General features: G+C 42.2%; 1 protein-coding gene across 1 annotated transcript in view; it reads left to right on the forward strand.

Moving 5' to 3' along the window:
• MID2 (midline 2) overlaps window positions 1–1,214 on the forward strand; it is an 80,461-nt gene extending 79,247 nt beyond the window's left edge. The window contains exon 9 of the mRNA XM_047082111.1: window positions 317–1,214. Coding sequence (XP_046938067.1) covers window positions 317–719 — 403 coding nt within the window. The 3' untranslated portion in view covers window positions 720–1,214. The remainder of the gene's footprint in view (window positions 1–316) is intronic.
• The last annotated feature ends 23,912 nt before the right edge of the window (window positions 1,215–25,126 follow it).

Consider the following 25,126-nt stretch of genomic DNA (forward strand, 5'->3'; position numbering starts at 1 on the left):
TCTTGTATATCCCATATGGTATCTAGCATAACTCAGATCATTTTAAAAATTTTTTTTTAGTGTTTATTTATTTTTGAGAGAGAGAGAGACAGAGCATGAGCGGGGGAGGAGCAGAGAGAGAGGGAGACACAGAATCCAAAGCAGGGTCCAGGCTCTGAGCTGCCAGCACAGAGCCCGATGCGGGGCTTGAACCCACAAACTGTGAGATCATGACCTGAGCCGAAGTCAGACGCTTAACCGACTGAGCCACCCAGGCGCCCCTAACTCAGATCAAATAATGAATGTTTATTTCTTTCTCCTTTCCACTGTCTCACAGGTATGCAATTGGCATTGCCTACAAATCTGCTCCCAAGAATGAATGGATTGGCAAGAATGCCTCCTCATGGGTCTTCTCTCGATGCAATAGTAACTTCGTAGTGAGACATAACAACAAAGAAATGCTGGTGGATGTGCCCCCACAGTTGAAGCGTCTGGGTGTCCTTCTGGATTATGACAACAACATGCTGTCTTTCTATGACCCAGCTAACTCTCTCCATCTTCATACTTTTGATGTGACCTTCATTCTTCCAGTTTGTCCAACATTTACAATCTGGAACAAATCCCTAATGATCCTGTCTGGCTTGCCTGCCCCAGATTTTATTGATTACCCTGAGCGGCAGGAATGCAACTGTAGGCCTCAAGAATCCCCTTATGTTTCTGGGATGAAAGCTTGCCATTAAGTTTCAAGAGAGCATAGAATTCACTGGGTCTACAGTTCAGCAGTTCTTCCCCTCCTAAACCTCAGTTAGTGTCCAATATACAAGATAAAAAAAATAAAGTTCATCTGAAGCATCCAAAATAACTAGGTATTATAGATTTAATTTTTGTGCACTAAAGCTTGTATCTGAATTAATGTGTTGAGTTTCTCTGAGCAAATTTTCCAAGTAGTCTGGGGTCAAGCCATTGGAGGAGAAATCTAGAGAATACTTCTCATCACTGGAGAATTCAAATTTCCTGATGATTTAGGAGTGTAAATGATACTGGAAGGAATTAGGATAATTCTAAGTAAATAATGTAGAAAGATGCTCTGAACGAGGGGCTAGCCAGCAGGAAAGGCGTGTGTGGGGTATTAGCCTCTCTAGTACTGGTCAATTTGGCCAAGTAGAATTTTGAAGGATCGGATGATCGCATATTATATGTAGTTTTTGATAAAAACCTACCATCAAGGATTTATTGTAAAGTAAAAACACAAATGTGTATATATAATATACATAAAATGAATAAATATGTATTATATATTCATTTTATAATTATATATACATAATAATTTTTTTATTTGCTCGTTTGAGTGAGAAATATACTGGAAGGGAAAAGAAATTATATCGTCCATTTTTGTCCCCTAAAGGGAACATCGAAATCAGGCAACAATTCCCCCCCCCTCCGTTCATCCCTCCGATTCTCCTTCGTGTCACACACACATGCAATAATGACATAGATGGTGGGAAGAGCTCTAAACTGGAGTAGGAAAGATTGGGGGACAAGACTGCACAATAGCCACTAGCGCTGGATAGAAAATTGATCCAATACAAGCATTATGTGTAGTGCAGTTTCACTGAGGCTGCCTAATGGAAGAGGGTCATCTGAATTGTTAAAAATTCTTCACAGAATATCTCAAAGAAATATAGCTTTATTACTCTGAAGTACATACAGTTACTAGAATTAGGCTAAAAAAAGAGTTGCATAATAATGGGTGTTCTTTAGGAACTTTATTTACTTAATCCGTGAGAATGGAGTGTTCTAGCTGCAACAACTATTTGCATATAAAGGCACTTGTATTTTCGGATAAAACACTTCCGAAGTGCTTCAGAATGCCTGCGAACAGTCTGTTTTCTTAAACAGGTTAAATAATCATTCCTCTTGCAATCTTGTTTACACTATCCATCTGCTTAGCCAACCCTTCATGGCAAATGCAGTTTGTCATCACTGTTGTTGAGGGGCATCAAGTTTATGGTCTGTGCTTTTGTCACTTCCACTGCGGAGATTGGGGATGTCAGAACCAGAGCTTTCTCCTTCCCAGGAGAAGAGTCTCCAGGCTTCGAGGAGTCTACTTCTTCGGAGCTGTGAAAAGACTACTTTTGTACAAAATGGTAGCTGTAACAAGCCACCAGATTGGAGCCTTGAAACAATGCCAAAACTTCTCCCTTCTTCCTTTCCACTATCTTGGTGGATGTTAATTCATTAATTCATTCAACAAACTACCACATGCTGGGTACTGCTCTGCTGCCGATATATTGATAAAACACAGCCCCTTGCTGTCAAATGCCTTACTATTCTGTAGGAGAGACAAATAATCTATATAACCCCCCTAAATAACAGCTTTGTATTGTTTTTTTTCACCTAACATGGAAAGCAAGACTGATGCAAGTACAGATGGCAGGCTCAAACTTAGGCATCTGGTAGCAAAGTCCGCTTTTTTTGTTTTAAAAAACCGTATGTAATTTCTGCTGATTAGGAAATGAGCAACCTCAGTAAGATCCAGCAGTGCTGGGAAATAGCACTTTGGACTAAAATAATCCTAGTTCTTCTGCCATTTACTAGCGGTGGGACTAGGGTAAGTTACTTCACTTCTCTGAGCCTCTGTTTCCTCTTCTGTAAAATAATACCTACCTCACAAGGCTGTTGCAAAGATTTAAAAAGATAGCACATGTAAACTGCCTAGCATAGCACCTGGCATTTAGTGAAGTGCACAAGGAATATTAACCTCCTCTTCCCAGCCCCAGCCCCATTACACTGTAGTGGTGCTTTACAATGTATGCCTTTCATCTCTAAGTTACTCTGGTCTCTCCTCTAGGGCTTATCCCCCAGTTTTTAAACACAAGTTATTCCCCACACCCCTTCCTAAAACCTCTCACTGGCTCCCATAGCATTCAGTAGAAGGTCCCATTTACATGGGGTTTGGCTTTTCAGGTCCCTGTTGGCTTTCCTAGCTTCACCTTTTGCCATTTCCCTCCTTACAGTCGTTACTCTGGACAAGGTCAATTACTCACATGGGTTGTTCTCTGGGCCTGGAATGGAGACATTATTGACAGTTTTGATGCCCAGAGTAAACAGGAATTGTTCCTAAATTAAGGGAATAGTGTGAAGATGCTATAAATGCAGAGCACTCCACCTCCGCCTGGACCAATTTCCTCCACCTGATCCTCAGCTCTCCCAAGCTATTCATTTGGGTTTTTTTGTGCCCTTTAGGTTTTGGTGGCCTGGGACAAAGCTTCAACTTCCCCCACCTTATTTTTGACCTTAGCCTAGACTACCTTTCCCCACCCTGACCCCTCTCAACCAAATTAACTCCTGACGCCCTTGCCTGGGGCATGTTCTCTTCTGAGCTTCCGTGGCACCTTTGAGTGTTCCTCCCTTCTCAGCAATAATCACACTGTATAGCGGTGTTTTTCAGTGTGGTCCTCAGACCACCTGTTAGAGCCACCTTTGGTGTTTGTTAAAAGTTTATTCCTAGACCCCACTCCTGATCTACTTAATTAGACTATTTGGGCACATAAGTGGAATTTGACATTTTTAACAAGTTCCCAGGTGATTCTGATGCACACAAAAGTCTAATGTATAATGATCATCTTCCCTACTAGACTGTGAATACCTTGAGGGCAGGGACTGTGTCTTTTGTTGTTGTATTTTTAATACTTGGCATGGTGTGTGGAACAGAGTAGCCGCCTAATGTTTATTGAGTGAATGTATGAATGAACGAATGAATTATCAAAAGTTTCCCTGTTGTAGTCTGATATCCATACTGGTGTTTGTTATTTCCTCGGCAGAAAAGCTTGGTTACTTCTCCATTTGGGCTATATTGATATTATTTTGCAAATGCCCCAGGACTCATGCATATAAATGAGTGTTGTCTGCCTCAAAAGCCCTTTGGAAGTTAACTTGGGGAATTGTCTAGAGCATGTGGCACCATTCTTTGCAAAAACTTTTCAGTCTTTTTGAACTTCATTCTTTGAAGATGGATTTAAGTTTTGGTTATAGCCCCAAATCACTCAGAGGTTAGCCTACTGAATAATGTAGGAAATTAAACTGGTCTTGAGGTAAGCAATGAAGTTTCTGAGACAAATAACGGAAAGTGCTTTTCAAGAAACAACATGGTGGCAAAGTATTCAGTGGGGGTGTGGTGAGTCCCAGATACTTCAAGGCTTTCCTAGATAATGGCAATGCTAGGGACCATAAGAGAAGTCATTGACTACCTCTAGCTGAACCCAGTCGGACAAAGGGAATAGGACCTGTATTTAACATCTTCAAGGAAGGTGACTTCTTCAGTTTTCATTGTTGTTGCCCTACTCAACCTATTCTCCTACAATCCTTTCTGCTAGCAAATTATTCTTTCTGTCTGCAACTTATGCTTGTTTCCACTTTTTATATTGTCTTACTGAAGAAAGCACAAAAATAATCAAAATAAAGTTAAACCTGTTTTAAGAATATGAAAGAAATTTTAATGCCACATTGGAGTTGTGACTACTTGTAAGTAAGGATTCCTGCATCTGTATGTGTTTTTATCATGTAATCACATTGTGTAACTTTGGATGCAGTGAAATTCAGATTTCAACAAAACCACTTATATGTTCTTTTCAGCTAAAAATACACTAGGTGAATTTTCTGAGCTTCCATGGTTTACATATTTATATATGACTACCTGGATGGAGCAATCCATGGATGGACTTTTTGATTAGCTCAAATATTTGATACCCTTTCCTCTACAGAATAGAGAATGTGAGGCTGACAGATAAGAACCACTCCCATGCTTCTTTCAATTCCTGAAGCCAATTGCAGCCTCAGAGCCATTGGCTGTATTTGGCCGTGTTATTACAGGTTGGCCAGTTGACTGCCATCAGGTCAGGTAAAACTGCCTTTTACGGTCTGGCCGGCCATCTTCAGACATATTCTCTGTTGTTGTTGTTGGCTAGAATATTTATTAGACTAATGTCGGACTATTTTTTATCAAATATTTTAACCCAGGCTTGTTTGTACTGGGAGCTCTGGACCAATAGCATCTCTTCTAGTGACAGAAATCTGAGCATCTGCAGATTATTACACAGCCTCATCCCTCTAAAATATCCCAGCCCATCCAAAATGCTATATTATGAATTAAATAAATATATATGTATTAATGAGTTCTTGATTGTCTCTCACTGGAGTTTAAATTGGGGGGAACATTGAAATGAAGATGGCCATGGGCTACTGGAATTATCTAAATGACTTGGGGGAAATCAATTATCATATACTAGGTAGAGATTTGGGCAGAGAAGACCCAGGGTGGGGGGGGGGTCTAGAAATTGAGATCCAGTCATGCAGACTGGTTTGAGGAGCAGGCAACAGTCAGGAAGACTAAATAAATGAAGGTCTAAGGCCCAAGGAGACATGCACATTAAGTTTCAGGGATTGAAGCAGAAGGTGGGATTTAAGGAAGAATAAAGAAAATCCCAGTGCTGGAACCTATTGGTTAAGGTCAGAGTAGGGTCAGAAGTGACTTGAAACAGTTTGTCAGACCATGGGCTTATAGAAACTATGGCCCCAAAGCAAGAAGATTAAAATATAAAAGAGGCAAGAATTTGGAGTACCAGGGGCTTAGTGGTTTTACTAGAGAGCAGTCTAGGCGAAGGGCAAATATGGGGCTATAGGATTGCATATGTCTTTTGGGGATGTAAAGTTTGGAAGTCTGTTTTATATGTTAGGCCAGAGAAGATATGGAGCCCTTTATGTTTGCCTACCTAGGAATAGGGTTGGTCCTGGAGTCCCAGTGAAACTGAGCCTGCAGGTGGGGGTGAGGTGGTATATTATAAATATTAGGAGTAACAGAGGCCAAGTAGGTTGTTACATGGACGTTGGAAATGTATATAGCATAACAGTTAATGAGAATGACTCTCCTCCACTGTGAGTTTCCAGGGGTGGAGGATCAAGGTGGCCTTCCTATAATTGTTGGGCACAATATACAAATTCCAATTGTGACTGGCCTAGACTGGTCATTCAAGAGGCATTCACTCTGTTCCCAGTATTCCTCTCATTTCTATGGGGGCATACTAAGATGAAAGAGTATTTGTAACATTTATAATCTAGTGGGGTACCCAATTCAATCGGTCTTCCCAAATAGTTTTTAACCTATAAATGCAAATTGCTCATGGTATCTGAGAAAGGAAGGCATTGGAAGACACGGGTGAGAGTGGCAGCTCTTACCAGACTTGTACATGGGACATACATAGGAAATGCTGACTGAATAGAAGTAGAACCTGATGAGCAGAATGACAAGCAGGCCACCTTGTACACTGTGAAGTTTGTCTTAAGTGAACTTTACACCACCCTCTCAGGCACATAGCTCTGGTCCAGCATTCCCACAACTGCCTCTTTGTAACAGGCAATTTGTTCTAGAAGGCCAGTCTTCAAAGAGAACAATTAGGAGAATTAATAAATTCGCCATCAGTAATGGGCTAGTGGAGGAGTATGGGGAAAATTCACATCCCTTCCAGCTTCTCACTCTAACTCTTCCTTCCTTCTCAGAAAACAAGAAAATGTTAACAAGAACCTTCTAGAGACAATGCTCTTGTCCAACCTGGGGGTGACAAGGTGGGGAGGGTTTGAAAGGGTCAACCAGCGATGTTCTGGGAGCCTTGCAGGGGACATATTTGGGGCCAAGAGGCATCTTTCAAGTAATGGAATATAGATGCCAACTCTACTTCCTGTCAGCTTAGCCTCGTACACAGAACACAGGGGATCTGCTACTCCTCCAGCCAGACTGAAGTCCCAGAACATGGTATTTGGGCTGGTGTTCTCTTTGATGCACAATGGCAGGAAAAAGGCATTATGATCTACATATCTTTTTGTCCAGCTTAACTCCCCTGGTGATAATGGAGGGTATTGTGATATGCCAGAAATGGGAAATTCACAGCAAGCAGCTGTCAAGCACACAAGTCCAAGGCCTGCCTGATTCAGCAGGTAAAGTACAACGAATCATTTTTAGATTCAGTTTATTATTTATACAATGAAAGAAACAGCAGTCAAATGTTCCTGCTCCTAGTGGAAGGAAGACACTGTAAAAGGGGCCAGAGGACTGCAACGGTAGTCATTGGACATCCCCTTGCTAAGAAGCCAATTTTAGACTTCAGCTAAGTGGCTTTATAGTATGTAGCTCTATTCTGAGAGGGATGAGTCAGGAAGACTCTTATCTCATCAGATCCCAGGAGGTGGGAAGGGATGAAAAATTATCTTGACAGCCCCCCAGGGGAGTGGGGGGGATAAGGAGGCAGTGGGAGGTAAGTAGCAGTGGCCTTGAAGCACTTCCTTGCAGACCTCCCATCCTCTAGCGTTCTGGGAATATAACAGGTGTTCTGCCAAGACTCAGATTAGCTATGGTTTAAGCCTTTGCCTGCGGGACCTATGTGGAGAGTGTGAGGCTGCCATGGTGGAGCTGTTCCTCTCTAGCAGCTAGCTGAACACCCAGGTACCTTCCTTGGGGGGAAGCAAAAGGAATCAAAGTCAGAGTCTGTTAAGGAACTCTTTCCCTCCTTTCTACTGACCTTCCATTCATGTCCTTTCATTCTCCTCTGTGTCTTTGGGGTTGGGATGGAGTATGGGTAAAAAATTAAAGGAATAACGGGACACACAACGAATTCAGACCCTGCAAAATTCAGTACCAAGGCCAGAGAATCCCCAAACCCAAGTCCTTTGCTATCTCTGGCTCTTTGTTTTTCAACCACAAATTGAAATGTATGAGTAATTTCTACAGTCGCTTTTAGCTCTAACACTATGCATTTCCAAAAACGCAAATTTACTGAATGTAGTGGTAGGAACCTAATCTGCATACCTACCCCAAGAATGTTGGGACATCAGGGCAGATCATCAGGAACCCTATGACTAGAACAGAAAGGTGGATAACACTATTACTTTGGGACCTCCAACAGACTCTCTTTTGAGAGGACTATACTCCTCTTTACACACTTCTGTTCACTCAGAGCTCCCATGCCAATCTCCCCCACTTACATTTGCCACCATTATTTTTTAGTTTTCCACTTCAGCCCTCTTCTCTTGATTTGTTCACTAACTGTATAAAATACAGATACTGCTCTAGCTAGTCAGGTCTCAGTTTCAAATTTCAGGTCAGCTGCCTGATAGATTTCCATATGTCCACGTAGGAAGTTGCCAAAGACATTACATTTTCTAAGGGCAGAATAGTTCATTTGATACATAAACCAACAGGGGTCCTATGTGTCACCAATCACAGCCTTTCTTCCTCAAACTTCCACAAATACACTCCTTACATGGAAGAGAGAGGGTCTTGGCATTTATCATGCAATTACTCATTTATTCATTCATTCGACAAATAATTTACTGATAGACTCTTTGTCAGGTGTTGGAGTTCGGTGATGACTGTAACACATAGTCTGTGCCCTCATAGAACTCATTATCTAGAGGGGTGACAGACCATTGATGAATGTATCTTGTAATAGGAGCTATCACTGACTGCTTACAGTGTCCTTGACACTATTCTAAGCACTTGAAATGTAGTAACTAATTTAATCCTTCCAGCAATCCTAAAAGATAAAGACTATTATTGGCTCCATAGAACATGAAGAGTTAATCCCTGTGCCCTTGCCCAGACCCGTAGATTTGGTGGTGCCTCGTGAGCTGCTACTAGCACGGGTCTTGGCCTTAGCTACCTTGGGCACGGGGTAAAACGAGTTTAATGCCCAGCACCTCAGAAATGATCCCGCCCAGTGGCTCCAGGATTTGGGGTTGACCAGGAAGTAGTCCCAGGACTGTGCCACGGCTTTCCCTTTCTTTTTTCGTCCCCTTTCCCTCCCGCCCCCTGGTGCCCCCCCCCGCCCCCCATTTCCAGGACAGCCCCTCCCTCTGAGCCGCCTCTTCTCTGACTCATTTCCCCTTCCCCGCCCCAAAGACCTTGGCTTTCTCTCCGTGTCCCTTCCCTCTGGCGGGAAATAGAGGAAGGGCTAACTGGCTTTGGGAACCAGGTGAGCGCTTTTCCCAGGGGATGAAAAATGCTCCCTCCCCTCCCCCCACTTTCAGAGGGACAGGATACCTAGGAGGTTCCTGCAGCCTGAGCGGCCGGCTTTCCAGTCATCTGAAGGCCCCGGTGGCCCAGCATGGGAGGTGCCACACCCCGCACAGTGTCTCCTGGGATGTGAGGAGGGAAGTGGCGGCCCAGTCAGACGAGCCCACAGGGCTATCGCGGGCTGAGCGGAGCTCCCGGGTGGGGAACTCGCCGCGCGCCGCCCTAGATGCTGGGCGGGGGTGGCCGGCCCCACAGCCCCCTAGGAGCCCCAGCTGGAAAAGGGCGATGCGCACGTGTGGCGGGGTGTGCGGGGGTGCCTCTGTGGGGAGGCGCCTGCGTGCGGCCGTGAGTGGGTGGGGAGGGGCGTGAGAGACGCGCGCGTTTGGCGACCTGCAAGGGTGTGTGTGGAGGTGTGCCTGGAGAAGGGCAGCGCGTACGCGGGGCGCGTGCGTGTGGGGGTACGTGCGTGTGGGGTGCTTGCGTGTAGGCGTGCGTCAGGGGGCGGGGTGAACGGAAAGGACAGCTGACTGACGACGGGGGTGGGACGGACACTGCGTGCGTGCGGGACCGAGGTAAAGATGTCGGAGAAGCTCGGGCTCATGGAGCTGAAAGTCCTGATTCTTAACTTTTATTTTTTTGAGGCGGGGAGGGAAGGAGATATGATCTCTTTGAAAATCCGGGAAAACTATTGACCATCTCTTTAAAAAAGAAAGAAAGAAAGAACACGGTTTGCATGTAGGCATAGAGGGCTCCTGGGCCCACGGATGGCCATCCGTGGCCCCCAGATTATGGCTTCAAGCGGGGAGAAACCCCAGAATGGCCACTTAGGGATTGACCATCGGGTCTTCGGATTGTGTGAGAGGAGGAAGGGAACAGGTGACGGAGCTGTTGTCTGCTCTCCCTTCGGGACGGCCCCGGGCTCCGTGTAGCTTAGAGGCCGGGTTTGCTGTGCCTCTGGGACCTGGTGGCCCTCAGAGACAGGCGACGGGGCGGGGTCACCCCTCCCCTCATGAACGACTGCAGGAGGGGATCTCATGTCTGTCCCCTGAAGCCCTGGCGCGCGGGGCGATCTCAGTAGCCTCACACCTGCTAGCCTGTGCCTTGCTAAAGTTGCCACGCAGGGATTAGGATCGCACCCTTGTTTGATTCCCACCCAAGGGTCTCTCCACAGCCAGTGTAGAGTGTGGGAGGGTGACCCCCAAGTTGGCGCTTTTGGGGGAAAATGACTAGAAGGAGAGCAGTGGGCTTGGGTTCTGATACCATTTTTTTCATGAACTAACTTTGGGACCTGAAACAATTGTCCTCATCTTCCTGGGTGTCACTTTCCTCACTTAAAAAACGGGATAGTAGCTCACGGGGTTGTTGCAAGTGTAATTAAGATTACAGTAAATTCCCAGCACACGGAAGCATTTAGTAAATGGCAACATAAGTAGAAATATATATATGTTAAAGTAAACATTAAAGTAAACATTTTATTCTGGAAGAGTGTATTAAACTGATGATTTCTTTTTGGTCTCTTCTAGGCACACCTAGTTGTGCCATCTTCATACAAAGCCCATCAAGCACCATCCTATAAAGTCACACTCCTGAAGTAAGTGGGACTTTAATTTGAATTCTTTGCAACATTGAAGTAGATCATGATTACCCACCATCAACTCTCACCTGGATTGCTGCATTGGTCTTCAACCCTTCACACTTGCCCTCTTCCCTCATATGGTTCATTCTCCATGTCTTTCCCTCTGAGTGACAAAATAATCTACTGGTTCAGAGCATGGGCCTCGAGGTTTGACAGATCTTGTTCACATTCCAGCTCCACCCTACTCCACCACTTTCTGGTCGTGTGACCTTGGACAAGTTCTTTCCCCTCTTTAAGAATCCTTCCCCCACGCCAAAAAAAAAAATCCTTTCCCTTATCTATAAGAGTGGAAAATGATAGTCTTTACCTCATACATAGGAGTTGCGACAAGTTACAGAGATAATGCATGCAGAATGGGCCATAGTAACTTTTCAGTAAATGGTAGCTTAAAAATGGTAAGGACAGTGAGGCTGCTAACAAGAGAGTGGTTGCAGTGGTGTACCATGGCGTCTAGACTGGCTACAGAGTAAAGCAATGAGGTGATAATGAGCTGGAGAATGGAAGAAGTCAAAGAATGGGAGATCTTGATGAGAATGAGGAGTAGGTACTCTTCTGAGAACCAAGAAGTAATAAGGGTGGGAGGTTGTAGCCAGAGACTGACAGAGTGGAGTCCAGGAATTCTCAAGTGAACAGTCGCATGTTTAGCAGGTAGTCTGGAACTCTAATGGCTAGAAATTGCATGTGAAATGATGTGATCAGAGATTGTAGAAATAGAGATCAAGGGGCAGTGAGGCTGAAGCTTTGGGTGAGTCATCCATAGTCATGATGAATGGCATGGGTTGGAATGGAGAGGAAAATGGAGCTAGTGCCAAAGCCAAGGTCTACCCTGATTAACAGGGGACTATCATCTATTTTACAGATATTTACTGAACCCTTGTTAGATGCCAGGATATAACAAGACAGACAAAAATCCTTCTGTCATGGAGCTTCCAGTCTAGTAGGAGTGGTAATTGGCATTAATAATTCCACCCTATAAATAGACGAAGGCAAACTGTGAGAAAAGCTATGAAGGAAAAAGATGGGTTCTCTAAGGGCTTATAGCAGGAGGACCTGACCAAAAGATTGGGGAAGGCTTCTCTGAAGAGGTGATGAGAACTGAAGGATCAGTTGGGGTAGATGGAGGTGGATGAGGGGTGCATGGAGGAAGTGTCCCAGGTAGAGGAAATAAATAGTATGTGCGGAGATCTGAAGCTAGAACATGTATAAGGGACTTGAAGAACTGGAAAGCATCTCCTATGATTAGAGCGTATTAAGGAAGGGAGAGAGTATTGTGAGCTGAGGCTGAATGGCAGTCCTACTTAATTATTTTAGGCTTTATTCTAGGAGCAAAGTGAATACTTTATTAAAGGGTGTTGATTAGGTGAATGACATAATCAGATTTCTCTGTATTTGTATGTTAATTCTCCCTGCCCCAGTTTTATTGAGATATGATTGATATATAACATTGGGGAAGTTTAAGGTGTATCACGTAATAATTTGATATATGTTTATATTGCAAAATTATTACAGTATTTCTTAAGTAATACATGACTATATGCTCGTTGATTATAAAAAATAATCAAACACGGAAGTATGTAAATTGTGAAAGTCTAGTTTGTATTTTTGTGTGTGTACATTAGAATTTATGTATGTATATACACACATATAATGTATACATTATTGTAGTACATATAGTATAATACTACAGTATATATAGTACATATAATATATAGTATACTATATATAATATATAATATATAACTATATTATACATATAAATACATGTGTATATATATATGTATATATACTATAGCAACTGTTTTTTCTACTTAACAATGTGCCTTTGGCTTTATACATTTCTTTCTTTCTTTCTTTCTTTCTTTCTTTCTTTCTTTCTTTCATTTTTAATGATTTTTTAAGTTTATTTATTTTGAAAGAGACAGACAGCAAGAGTGGGGGAGGGGCAGAGAGAGAGGGGGACACAGAATCTAAAGCAGGCTCGAGGCTGTCAGCCCTCAGCACAGAACCTGACGCAGGGCTCGAACTCACGAGCTGTGAGATCATGACCTGAGCTGAAGTCAGATGCCTAACCGACCAAGCCACCCAGGTGCCCCTCCATGTCTTTATTTTTTAATTCCTCAATAATATATATTTTCATGGTAAAAGATCAGAACAGTATACAGGTATATAGAGAGTAAATCTTGAAACTTGCCTTTCCTGTTCCCTCTCTACTTGCCATCCCATGAAAAAACAAAACAAAACCAAACCATCAACAGTTTGGTAAGTATCCTTTCCATGCATTTATATTAAAAAATAAGTACTTATACACATACAGAATTTTTCACATAACTGGACTCATTCATATTGTTATGCAGCTTTTAAATTTGTTATTGACTTAACTTATTGACTTAATTCACATATGACACATGAATTCATATATTTTTCTTTTTTAAGTTTATTTATTTATTTTGAGAGAGAGAGAGAGAATGAACAGGAGAGGGGCAGAGAGAGAGGGAGAGAGAGATTCCCAAACAGGCTCCATTTGGAGGCCGATGCAGGGCTTGATCCCATGAACCATGAAATCATGACCTGAGCCAAAATTAAGAGTCAACTGACTAAGCCACCCAGGTGCCCCTATTGTTTTTCTTTCAAAGGATTAGAATGTTACAGGGAAGGCTAAAAAACCTTGTCATAATTGATTTCCTCCCTGCCTGTCCCCTTCCCTACTCACTATTTGACTTAATTTCTCATAGATCTTTTTCTATTCATTTCTATTCATTCTCTCTCCCTCTCCCCCACACCCCCCACACAGAATATATAGTATTATTTAGTGTTATTAAAAAATATAAATTATATCATGCTTATATGTATTGCTCTGCTACTTGCTACTTTCACCCAACATATGTCTGAGAATTTTTCATATTAGTACATATAAATCCAACTTGTCCTTTTTCACTATTGAATAGTGTTCTACAGAATAGATAGGCTGTGAGTTGTGTAGCAATTTCCCTATTGATACGGTTATTTCCAACTTGTTGCTCATACAAAGTGTGCTGCAATGTAAATCCTTATGCATGCCTCTCTCCTTTCTCTGCTGATATCTTTTTTTTTATTTTTTTATTTTTTTATTTTTTTTTTTTTTAATTTTTTTTTTTTTTCAACGTTTTTATTTATTTTTGGGACAGAGAGAGACAGAGCATGAACGGGCGAGGGGCAGAGAGAGAGGGAGACACAGAATCGGAAACAGGCTCCAGGCTCCGAGCCATCAGCCCAGAGCCTGACGCGGGGCTCGAACTCACGGAACGCGAGATCGTGACCTGGCTGAAGTCGGACGCTTAACCGACTGCGCCACCCAGGCGCCCCTGATATCTTTTTTTTTAAATTTTTTTAATGTTTATTTCTGAGACACAGAGAGACAGAGCATGAGTGGGGGAGGGGCAGAGAGAGAGGGAGACACAGAATCAGAACAGGCTCTGAACTGTCAGTACAGAGCCTGATGTGGGGCTTGAACCCACAATCCGTGAAGTCATGACCTGAGCTGAAGTCAGTCGCTCAACTGACTGAGCCACCCAGGCACCTCTCTTTGCTGACTTCTAAATGTTGTCTTTAATCAATGCCAGATTTTTATGCATATTTAGGTTTATTTCAGGATTCTCTATTGGGTTCTACAGATCCATTTATTTATGCCTGCATTCACACCACATTCTTAATTTCTATAGTTTTATAATGTTTGATATCTGGCTTTTTTCTTCACATTTTCTTGTTATTCTTGCATATTTACTGTTATATGGCTATTAGAATGAGATCATCATATGCATATAGAATCTTATTGGCATTTTTGTTGATATTGCATTGAGTTTACAGATTTTACAGGGAGAAGTTACATCTTTACCTTGAGGCTTCCTTTATATGAATAAACATAGTGTGGCTCTCCATTTATTCAAATTTTCATATTCTTTAGTAATGTTTTATAATTTTCTCCATAAATATCTTGAACATATCTCAAGGGTCATTTCTTTTTTTTTCTTTTTATCTTTCACAAAAGGAATTTATTATGCAATTTCCAAAAGCATAAAACTTGAACTTGTTTGGGTCATTTCTAGATACTTTATCCTTTTTGTTGCTGCTATTAATAGGATTTTTTTCTTTAATTTTATAATTGTTATGGGTGTATAAGAAAACTATTTGCTTTTGTATTAAATCATGTGTGTGTCCAACAACTTTACTAAATTTTATTTTATTTCTAAAAATATTTTTTTAATATGAAATTTATTGTCAAACTGGTTTCCATACAACACTCAGTGCTCATCCCAAAAGGTGCCCTCCTCAATACCCATCGCCCACCCACCCCTCCCTCCCACCCCCCATAAACCTTCCGTTTGTTCTCAGTTTTTAAGAGTCTCTTATGTTTTGGCTCTCTCCCTCTCTAACCATTTTTTTTCCTTCCCCTCCCCCATGGTCTCTGTTAAATTTCTCAGGATCCACATAGGAGTGAAAACATATGGAATCTGTCCTTCTCTGTATGCCTTATTTCACTTAGCATAACACTCTCCAGTTCCATCCACGTTGCTACAAAGGGCCATATTTCATTCTTTCTCATTGCCACGTAGTATTCCATTGTGTATATAAACCACAATTTCTTTATCCATTCGTCAGTTGATGGACATTTAGGCTCTTTCCATAATTTGGCTACTGTTGAGAGTGCTGCTATAAACATTGGGGTACAAGTGCCCCTATGCATCAGTACTCCTGTATCCCTTGGGTAGATTCCTAGCAGTGCTATTGCTGGGTCATAGGGTAGGTCTATTTTTAATTTTCTGAGGAACCTCCACACTGTTTTCCAGAGCGGCTGCACCAATTTGCATTCCCACCAACAGTGCAAGAGGGTTCCCGTTTCTCCACATCCTCTCCAGCATCTATAGTCTCCTGATTTGTTCATTTTAGCCACTCTGACTGGTGTGAGGTGATATCTGAGTGTGGTTTTGAGTTGTATTTCCCTGATGAGGAGCAACGTTGAGCATCTTTTCATGTGCCTGTTGGCCATCTGGATATCTTCTTTAGAGAAGTACCTATTCATGTTTTCTGCCCATTTCTTCACTGGATTATCTGTTTTTCGGGTGTGAAGTGTGGTGTGCTCTTTATAGATTTTGGGTACTAGCCCTTTGTCCGATATGTCATTTGCAAATATCTTTTCCCATTCTGTTGGTTGCCTTTTAGTTTTGTTGGTTGTTTCCTTTGCTGTGCAGAAGATTTTAATCTTCATGAAGTCCCAATAGTTCATTTTTACTTTTAATTCCCTTGCCTTTGGAGATGTCTCAAGTAAGAAATTGCTGTGGCTGAGGTCAGAGAGGTTTTTCCCTGCTTTATTCTCCAGGGTTTTGATGGTTTCCTGTCTCACATTCAGGTCCTTTATTCATTTTGAATTTGTTTTCATGAATGGTGTGAGAAAGTGGTCTAGTTTCATCCTTCTGCATGTTGCTGTCTGGGTCTCCCAGCACCATTTGTTAAAGACACTGTTTTTATTTTCCATTGGATATTCTTTCCTGCTTTGTCAAAGATTAGTTGGCCATACTTTTGTGGGTCTAGTTCTAGGGTTTCTATTCTACTCCATTGGTCTATGTGTCTGTTTTTGTGCCAATACCATGCTGTCTTGATGATTACAGCTTTGTAGTAGAGGCTAAAGTCTGGGATTGTGATGCCTCCTGCTTTGGTCTTCTTCTTCAAAATTACTTTGGCTTTTCGGGGCCTTTTGTGGTTCCATACAAATTTTAGGATTGCTTGTTCTAACTTCGAGAAGAATGCTGGTGCAATTTTGATTGGGATTGCATTGAATGTGTAGATAGCTTTGGGTAGTATTGACATTTTGACAATATTTATTCTTCCAATCCATGAGCACAGAATGTTTTTCCATTTCTTTATATCATCTTCAAATTCCTTCATAAGCTTTCTACAGTTTTCAGCATACAGATCTTTGACATCTTTGGTTAGGTTTATCCCTAGGAATTTTATGCTTCTTGGTGCAGTTGTGAATGGAATCAGTTTCTTTATTTGTCTTTCTGTTGCTTCATGATTAGTATATAAGAATACAACTGATTTCTGTACATTGATTTTGTATCCTGCAACTTTGCTAAATTCATGTATCAGTTCTAGCAGACTTTTGGTGGAGTCTATCGGATTTTCCATGTATAACATCATGTCATCTGCAAAAAGTGAAAGCTTAACTTCATCTTTGCCCATTTTGATGCCTTTGATTTCCTTTTGTTGTCTGATTGCTGATGCTAGAACTTCCAACACTATGTTAAATGACAGCGGTGAGAGTGGGCATCCCTGTCGTGTTCCTGATCTCAGGGAGAAAGCTCTGTTTTTCCCCATTAAGGATGATATTAGCTGTGGGCTTTTCATAAATGGCTTTTATGATGTTTAAGTATGTTCCTTCTATCCTGACTTTCTCGAGGGTTTTTATTACAAAAGGATGCTGAATTTTGTCAAATGCTTTTTCTGCATCGATTGACAGGATCATATGGTTCTTATCTTTTCTTTTATTAATGTGATGTATCACATTGTTTGATTTGCGATTGTTGAACCAGCCCTGCATCCCAGGAATGAATCCCACTTGATCATGGTGAACAATTCTTTTTATATGCTGTTGAATTTGATTTACTAGTATCTTTTTGAGAATTTTTGCATCCATATTCATCAAGGATATTGACCTGTAGTTCTCTTTTTTTACTGGGTCTCTTTCTGGTTTAGGAATCAAAGAAATGCTGGCTTCATAGAATGAGTCTGGAAGTTTTCCTTCCCTTTCTATTTTTTGGAACATCTTGAGAAGGATAGGTATTATCTCTGCTTTAAACGTCTGGTAGAATTCCCCTGGGAAGCCATCTGGTCCTGGACTCTTATTTGTTGGGAGATTTTTGATACCGATTCAATTTCTTCGCTGGTTATGGGTCTGTTCAAGCTTTCTATTTCTTCCTGTTTGAGTTTTGGAAGCGTGTGGGTGTTTAGGAATTTGTCCATTTCTTCCAGGTTGTCCAGTTTGTTGGCATATAATTTTTCATAGTATTCCCTGATAATTGTTTGTATCTCTGAGGGATTGGTTGTAATAATTCCATTTTCATTCATGATTTTATCTATTTGGGTCATCTCCCTTTTCTTTTTGAGAAGCCTGGCTAGCGGTTTGTCAATTTTGTTTATTTTTTCAAAAAACCAACTCTTGGTTTCGTTGATCTGCTCTACAGTGTTTTTAGATTCTATATTGTTTATTTCTGCTCTGATCTTCATTATTTCTCTTCTTCTGCTGGGTTTGGGCTGCCTTTGCTGTTCTGCTTCTATTTCCTTTAGGTGTGCTGTTAGATTTTGTATCTGGGATGTTTCTTGTTTCTTGAGATAGGCCTGGATTGCGATGTATTTTCCTCTCAGGACTGCCTTCGCTGCATCCCAAAGCATTTGGATTGTTGTATTTTCATTTTCGTTTGTTTCCATGTATTTTTTAATTTATTCTCTAATTGCCTGGTTGACCCACTCATTCTTTAGTAAGTTGTCCTTTAACCTCCATGCTTTTGGAGGTTTCCCAGACTTTTTCTTGTGGTTGATTTCAAGCTTCATCGCACTGTGGTCTGAAAGTATGCATGGTATGATTTCAATTCTTGTATACTTATGAAGGGCTGTTTTGTGACCCAGTACGTGATCTATCTTGGAGAAGGTTCCATGTGCACTCGAGAAGAAAGTATATTCTGTTGCTCTGCGATGCAGAGTTCTAAATATATCTGTCAAGTCCATCTGATCCAATGTGTCATTCAGGGCCCTTGTTTCTTTATTGACCGTGTGTCTAGATGATCTATCCATTTCTGTAAGTGGAGTGTTAAAGTCCCCTGCAATTACCACATTCTTATCAATTAGGTTGCTTATGTTTGTGAGTAATTGTTTTATATATTTGGGGGCTCCCATATTCGGCGCATAGACATTTATAATTATTAGCTCTTCCTGTGATTATTATATACATTTATATTGTATATATTGTATATTTGTATTGTATACATTGTATATAATGTATATATATATTGTATATTATATACATTTATAATTGTTAGCCCTGTGATTATTATATAATGCCCTTCTTCATCTCTTGTTACAGCCTTTAATTTAAAGTCTAGTTTGTCTGATATAAGTGTGGCTACTCCAGCTTTCTTTTGACTTCCAGTAGCATGATAGATAGTTCTCCATCCCCTCACTTTCAATCTGATGGTGTCCTCAGGTCTAAAATGAGTCTCTTGTAGACAGCAAATAGATGGATCTTTTTTTTTTATCCATTCTGATACCCTATGTCTTTTGGGTGGTGCATTTAGTCCATTTACATTCAGTGTTAGTATAGAAAGATATGGGTTTAGAGTCATTGTGATGTCCGTAGGTTTCATGCTTGTAGTGATGTCTCTGGTAATTTGTCTCACAGGATCCCCCTTAGGATCTCTTGGAGGGCTGGTTTAGTGGTGACGAATTCCTTCAGTTTTTGTTTGTTTGGGAAGACCTTTATCTCTCCTTCTATTCTAAATGACAGACTTGCTGGATAAAGGATTCTCGGCTGCATTTTTTTTTTTTTCTGTTCATCACACTGAAGATTTCCTACCATTCCTTTCTGGCCTGCCAAGTTTCAGTAGAGAGATCCGTCACGAGTCTTATAGGTCTCCCTTTATATTTTAGAGTATATTTATCCCTAGCTGCCTTCAGAATTTTCTCGTTATCCTTGTATTTTGCCAGTTTCACTATGGTATGTCGTGCAGAAGATCGATTCAAGTTAGTTGAGTTCTGAAGGGAGTTCTCTGTGCCTCTTGGATTTCAATGCATTTTTCCCTCCCCAGTTCAGGGAACTTCTCAGCTATTATTTCTTCAAGTATACCTTCAGCACCTTTCCCTCTCTCTTCCTCCTCTGGAATCCCAATTATGCGTATATTATTTCGTTTCATTATGTCACTTAGTTCTCTAAGTCTCCCCTAATACTCCTGGATTTTTTTATCTCTCTTTTTCTCAGCTTCCTCTTTTTCCATAATTTTATCTTCTAATTCACCTATTCTCTCCTCTGCGTCTTCAATCCGAGCTGTGGTCGCCTCCATTTTACTTTGCAGCTCATTTATAGTATTTTTTAGCTCCTCCTGACTGTTTCTTAGTCCCTTGCTCTCTGTAGTAATAGATTCTCTGCTGTCCTCTATACTTTTTTCAAGCCCAGCGATTAATTTTATGACTATTATTTTAAATTCATTTTCTGCTATATTGCTTAAATCGTTTTTGATCAGTTCGTTAGCTGTCACTACTTCCTGGAGTTTCTTTTGAGGAGAATTCTTCCATTTCATCATTTTGGATAGTCCCTGGAGTGGCGAGGAACTGGAGGGCTCTTCCCCTGTGCTGTCTGGAGTAACTTGTTTTGGTGGGCGGGGCCGCAGTTCGACCTGATGTCTGCCCCCAGCCCACTGCTGGGGCCACAGTCAGACTGGTGTGTACCTTATCTTCCCCTCTCCCAGGGGCAGGACTCACTGTGGAGTGGTGTGGCCCCTGTTTGGGCTACTTGCACACTGCCAGGCTTGTGGTGCTGCTTCGATGGGATCTGGCGTATTAGCTGGGGTGGATCTGTAAGGTGCATAGGGTCGGGAGGGGTAGGCTCAGCTCGCTTTGCCTTAGGTGGTCTGCTTCGGGAGGGGCCCTGCAACACCAGGAGGGAGGCAGACCCATTGGAGGGATGGATCCACAGAAGCCCAGCATTGGGTGTTTGCACAGTGCAAGCAAGTTCTTGATGGGAACTGGTTCCCTTTGGGATTTTGGCTGGGGGATGGGCGAGGGAGATGGTGCTTCCTAGTGCCTTTGTTCCCTGCCAAGCTGAGCTCTGTCCTCCGGGGCTCAACAACTCTCCCTCCCGTTGTCCTTTAGCCCTCCCGCTCTCTGAGCAGAGCTGTTGACTTATAACATTCCACATGTTAAGTCCCGCTGGCTGTCAGAACACATTCCGTCTGGCCCCTTGGCTTTTGCAAGCCAGACTCGGGGGCTCTGCCTTGCTGGGTCGGCTGGCTGCCCCTGCACTGCCCTGGCTCCCTCCCGCCAGTCCGTGTAGTGCACACTGCCTCTCTGCCCTTCCTACCCTTTTCCGTGGGCCTCTCGTCTATGCTTGGCTCCGGAGAGCCCTTTCTGCTAGTCTTCTGGTGGTTTTCTGGGTAAATTAGACAGATGTTGGTGGAATCTAAGCGATCAGCAGGATGCGGTGAGCCCAGCGTCCTCCTACACCGCCATCTTCCTCAGGACCTCCTTATAAAAAAAAAAAAATTTTAACATTTATTTTTTTTTAAATTTTTTTTCAACGTTTATTTATTTTTGGGACAGAGAGAGACAGAGCATGAACGGGGGAGGGGCAGAGAGAGACGGAGACACAGAATCGGAAACAGGCTCCAGGCTCTGAGCCATCAGCCCAGAGCCTGACGCGGGGCTCGAACTCACGGACCGCGAGATCGTGACCTGGCTGAAGTCCGACGCTTAACCGACTGCGCCACCCAGGCGCCCCAACATTTATTTATTTTTGAGAGACAGAGTGTGAGTGGGGGAGGGGCAGAGAAAGGGAGATACAGAATCCAAAGCAGGCTCCAGGCTCTGAGCTATCAGCACAGAGCCCGAAGCGGGGCTCAAAGCCACCAGTTGTGAGATCATGACTGGAACCAAAGTCAGATGCTCAACCGACTGAGCCACGCAGGCAACCCTACTTTACTTCTAATAGTTTGTTCATTGATTCTATTGGATTTTCTAGGTAGGCAAACAGATTATGTGCAAATATTGATAGTTTTGTTTCTTTGTCTTCAACCTGTATACTGTGTGCACTTTTTGTACCCCCATGCATTGGCTAGGACCCCCATATAAGTTGAGTAGTGTCAGTGATATCAGACATCCTTATTTTATCACTCCCTTTAGTAGGAATGCTTCTAAAATTTCATCAAGTATGATGCTCACTATGGGTCTCTGGCAATTGCTTTTTATTAAATTAAGTAGGTTTTCATTAATGTTTACTTTTTTGAGGTTTACCTTTTAAAGCAAGAATGGGTATGAAATTTTGTCATTTGCTTTTTTACCTATAAGTTGCACATATAGGTCTGTCTCCTTTAAATGGTTAATGCATTGAGCTGCATTGGTAGCGTTTTAAAAACTTCCTGTTTTGAAATTTTCCAAACAAAATGACAGTAGAGAATAAAATAAACCCCATGTACCCATTATTCAATTTCAGTAGCCATAAACATTTGCCATACTTGGATCAGCTATCCCCCTCCCCTCTCTTGTGCTAGGATGTTTTAGGTTAATCATGAATGTCATATGACTTCACTCCTAAATATTTCAGTATGCACCACAAAAAATTATGGCACAAAGGACATCTTCTCATATAATCATAATGCCATTATCACACTAATACCCAACACATATGCAGATTTTTCCAGTTGTCTAAAAATATTTTTAACCATTGGGTTTTTTTCCAGTCAAGATTGAACCAAGGTTAACTTGTTGTATTAGATTATATCTCTTAAGTTTCTTTCAAGTTTTGAAAAGCCAAAACAGGGCAATACCTCCTCTTTTTTATTTTTGTGCCATTGGTTTGTTGAAGACACCTGACATTTATCCTGTAGACTCTCCCACAATATGGATTTGGCTGATTACTTCCTTGAGGTACTGTTTTACTTATTTTTGTATTGCCTACCTGTATTTCCTATGGACTGGAAGTTAGATCTAAACATTTTATTAGATTCAGGTTCTTTATTATTTGGTGAGACTATTTCATGGTTGACACTATATACTTCCATTTGCATAGTCTGCTGGTCTTACTTTTAATGGTACTGAAAGAGAATTGAGATGGTGATAGTCTTATCCCTTTCCTGTAATGTTCTCCATCATCTTTTCATCTAATGGCTTTATCATCCATTTGATAACTGTTATCTGAATCAATAATTTCATTAAGGGTTTCACAGTAATGATTCTAATTCCATCATTCTTTCAGCATTTATTAGCTAGCATAGCACTCTTTAAGAACTATCCCTCCTCGATTCTTGAGGAAGATGGCGGCGTAGGAGGATGCTGGGCTCACCGCGTCCTGCTGGTCTCTTAGATTTCACCTACACCTGCCTAAATAACGTAGAAAACCGCTAGAAGACTAGCAGAACGGAGTCTCCGGAGCCAAGCGCAGACGAGAGGCCCACGGAAGAGGGTAGGAAGCGTGGCGAGGTGGTGCGTGCTACACGGACTGGCGGGAGGGAGCCGGGGTGGAGGAGCGGCCCGCCAGACAAGCAGAGACCCAAGTCTGGCTGGCAAAAGCGGAGGGGCCGGACGGAGTGTGTTCCTACAGCAAGCGGGACTTGACATCTGGAAGGTTATAAGTTAACAGCTCTGCTCAGAGAGTGGGAAGGCTGGAGGACAACGGGAGGGAGAGTTGCTGAGCCCCGGGACGACAGAGCTCAGTTTGGGGGGTAACAAAGGTGTTCGCCATTGTCATCTCCCTCGCCCATCCCCCAGCCAAAATCCCAAAGGGACCTAGTTCCTGCCATGGAACTTACTTGCACCGCGCAAACACCGAACGCTGTGCTTCTAGGGATCCATCCCTCCAGCGGTGGGTCTGACTCCCTCCCGCTGCCACAGGGCCCCTCCCAAAGTGGATCACCGAAGGAGAAGTGAGCTAAGCCTACCCCTCCCGCCCCTGTACACCTTGCCGACCCACCCCAGCTAATATGCCAGATCCTCAGCACCACAAGCCTGGCAATGTGCAAGTAGCCCAGACAGGCCACGCCACCCCACAGTGAATCCTGCCCCTGGGAGAGGGGAAGAGAAGGTACACACCAGTCTGACTGTGGCCCCAGCGGTGGGCTGGGGGCAGACATCAGGTCGAACTGCAGCCCCACCCGCCAACTCCAGTTATTCAAGACAGCACAGGGGAAGTGCCCTGCAGGTCCGCACCACTCCAGGGACTGTCCAAAATGACCAAATGGAAGAATTCCCCTCAGAAAAACGTCCAGGAAATAACAACAGCTAACGAACTGATCAAAAAAATTTAAACAATATAACAGAAAGTGAACTTAGAATAATAGCCATAAAATTAATCGCTGGGCTTGAAAACAGTATAGAGGACAGCAGAGAATCTATTGCTACAGAGATCAAGGGACTAAGGAATAGTCAGGAGGAGCTAAAAAAATTCTATAAACGAGCTGCAAAATAAAATGGAAACGACCACGGCTCGGATTGAAGAGGAAGAGGAGAGAATAGGTGAACTAGAAGATAAAATTATGGAAAAAGAGGAAGCTGAGAAAAAGAGAGATAAAAAAATCCAGGAGTATGAGGTGAAATTAGAGAACTAAGTGATGCACTAAAGAGAAATAATCTACGCATAATTGGTATTCCAGAGGAGGAAGAGAGAGGGAAAGGTGCTGAAGGTATACTTGAAGAAATAATAGCTGAGAACGTGCCTGAACTGGGGAAGGAAAAAGGCATTGAAATCCAAGAGGCACAGAGAACTCCCTTCAGACGGAACTTGAATCAATCTTCTGCACAACATATCGTAGTGAAACTGGCAAAATACAAGGATAAAGAGAAAATTTTGAAAGCAGCGAGAGATAAACGTGCCCTAACATATAAAGGGAGACCTATAAGACTCGTGACTGATCTCTCTTCTGAAACTTGGCAGGCCAGAAAGGAATGGCAGGAGATCTTCAATGTGATGAACAGAAAAAATATGCAGCTGAGAATCCTTTATCCAGCAAGTCTGTCATTTAGAATAGAAGGAGAGATAAAGGTCTTCCCGAACAAACAAAAACTGAAGGAATTCGTCACCACTAAACCAGCCCTACGAGATCCTAAGGGGGATCCTGTGAGACAAAGTACCAGAGACATCACTACAAGCATGAAACCTACAGACATCACAATGACTCTAAACCCACACCTTTTTATAATAACACTGAATGTAAATGGACTAAATGCTCCAACCAAAAGACATAGGGTATCAGAATGGATAAAAAAAAAAACAAGAAAAAACAAGACCCATCTATTTGCTGTCTACAAGAGACTCATTTTAGACCTGAGGACACCTTCAGATTGAGAGTGAGGGGATGGAGAACTATTTATCATGCTACTGGAAGTCAGAAGAAAGCTGGAGTAGCCATACTTATATCAGACAAACTAGACTTTAAATTAAAGGCTGTAACAAGAGATAAAGAAGGGCATTATATAATAATCACAGGGTCTATCCATCAGGAAGAGCTAACAATTATAAATGTCTATGCGCCGAATACGGGAGCCCCCAAATATATAAAACAATTACTCAGAAACATAAGCATCCTTATTGATAAGAATGTGGTAATTACAGGGGACTTTAACACTCCACTTACAGAAATGGATAGATCATCTAGACACACGGTCAGTAAAGAAACAAGGGCCCTGAATGATACATTGGATCAGATGGACTTGAC

Source organism: Lynx rufus, unplaced genomic scaffold (assembly GCF_022079265.1).
Source record: "Lynx rufus isolate CCGP_SWC_20201006 ecotype Redwood Valley unplaced genomic scaffold, mLynRuf1.p SCAF_19, whole genome shotgun sequence".
Taxonomy (NCBI): Eukaryota; Metazoa; Chordata; class Mammalia; order Carnivora; family Felidae; genus Lynx; species Lynx rufus.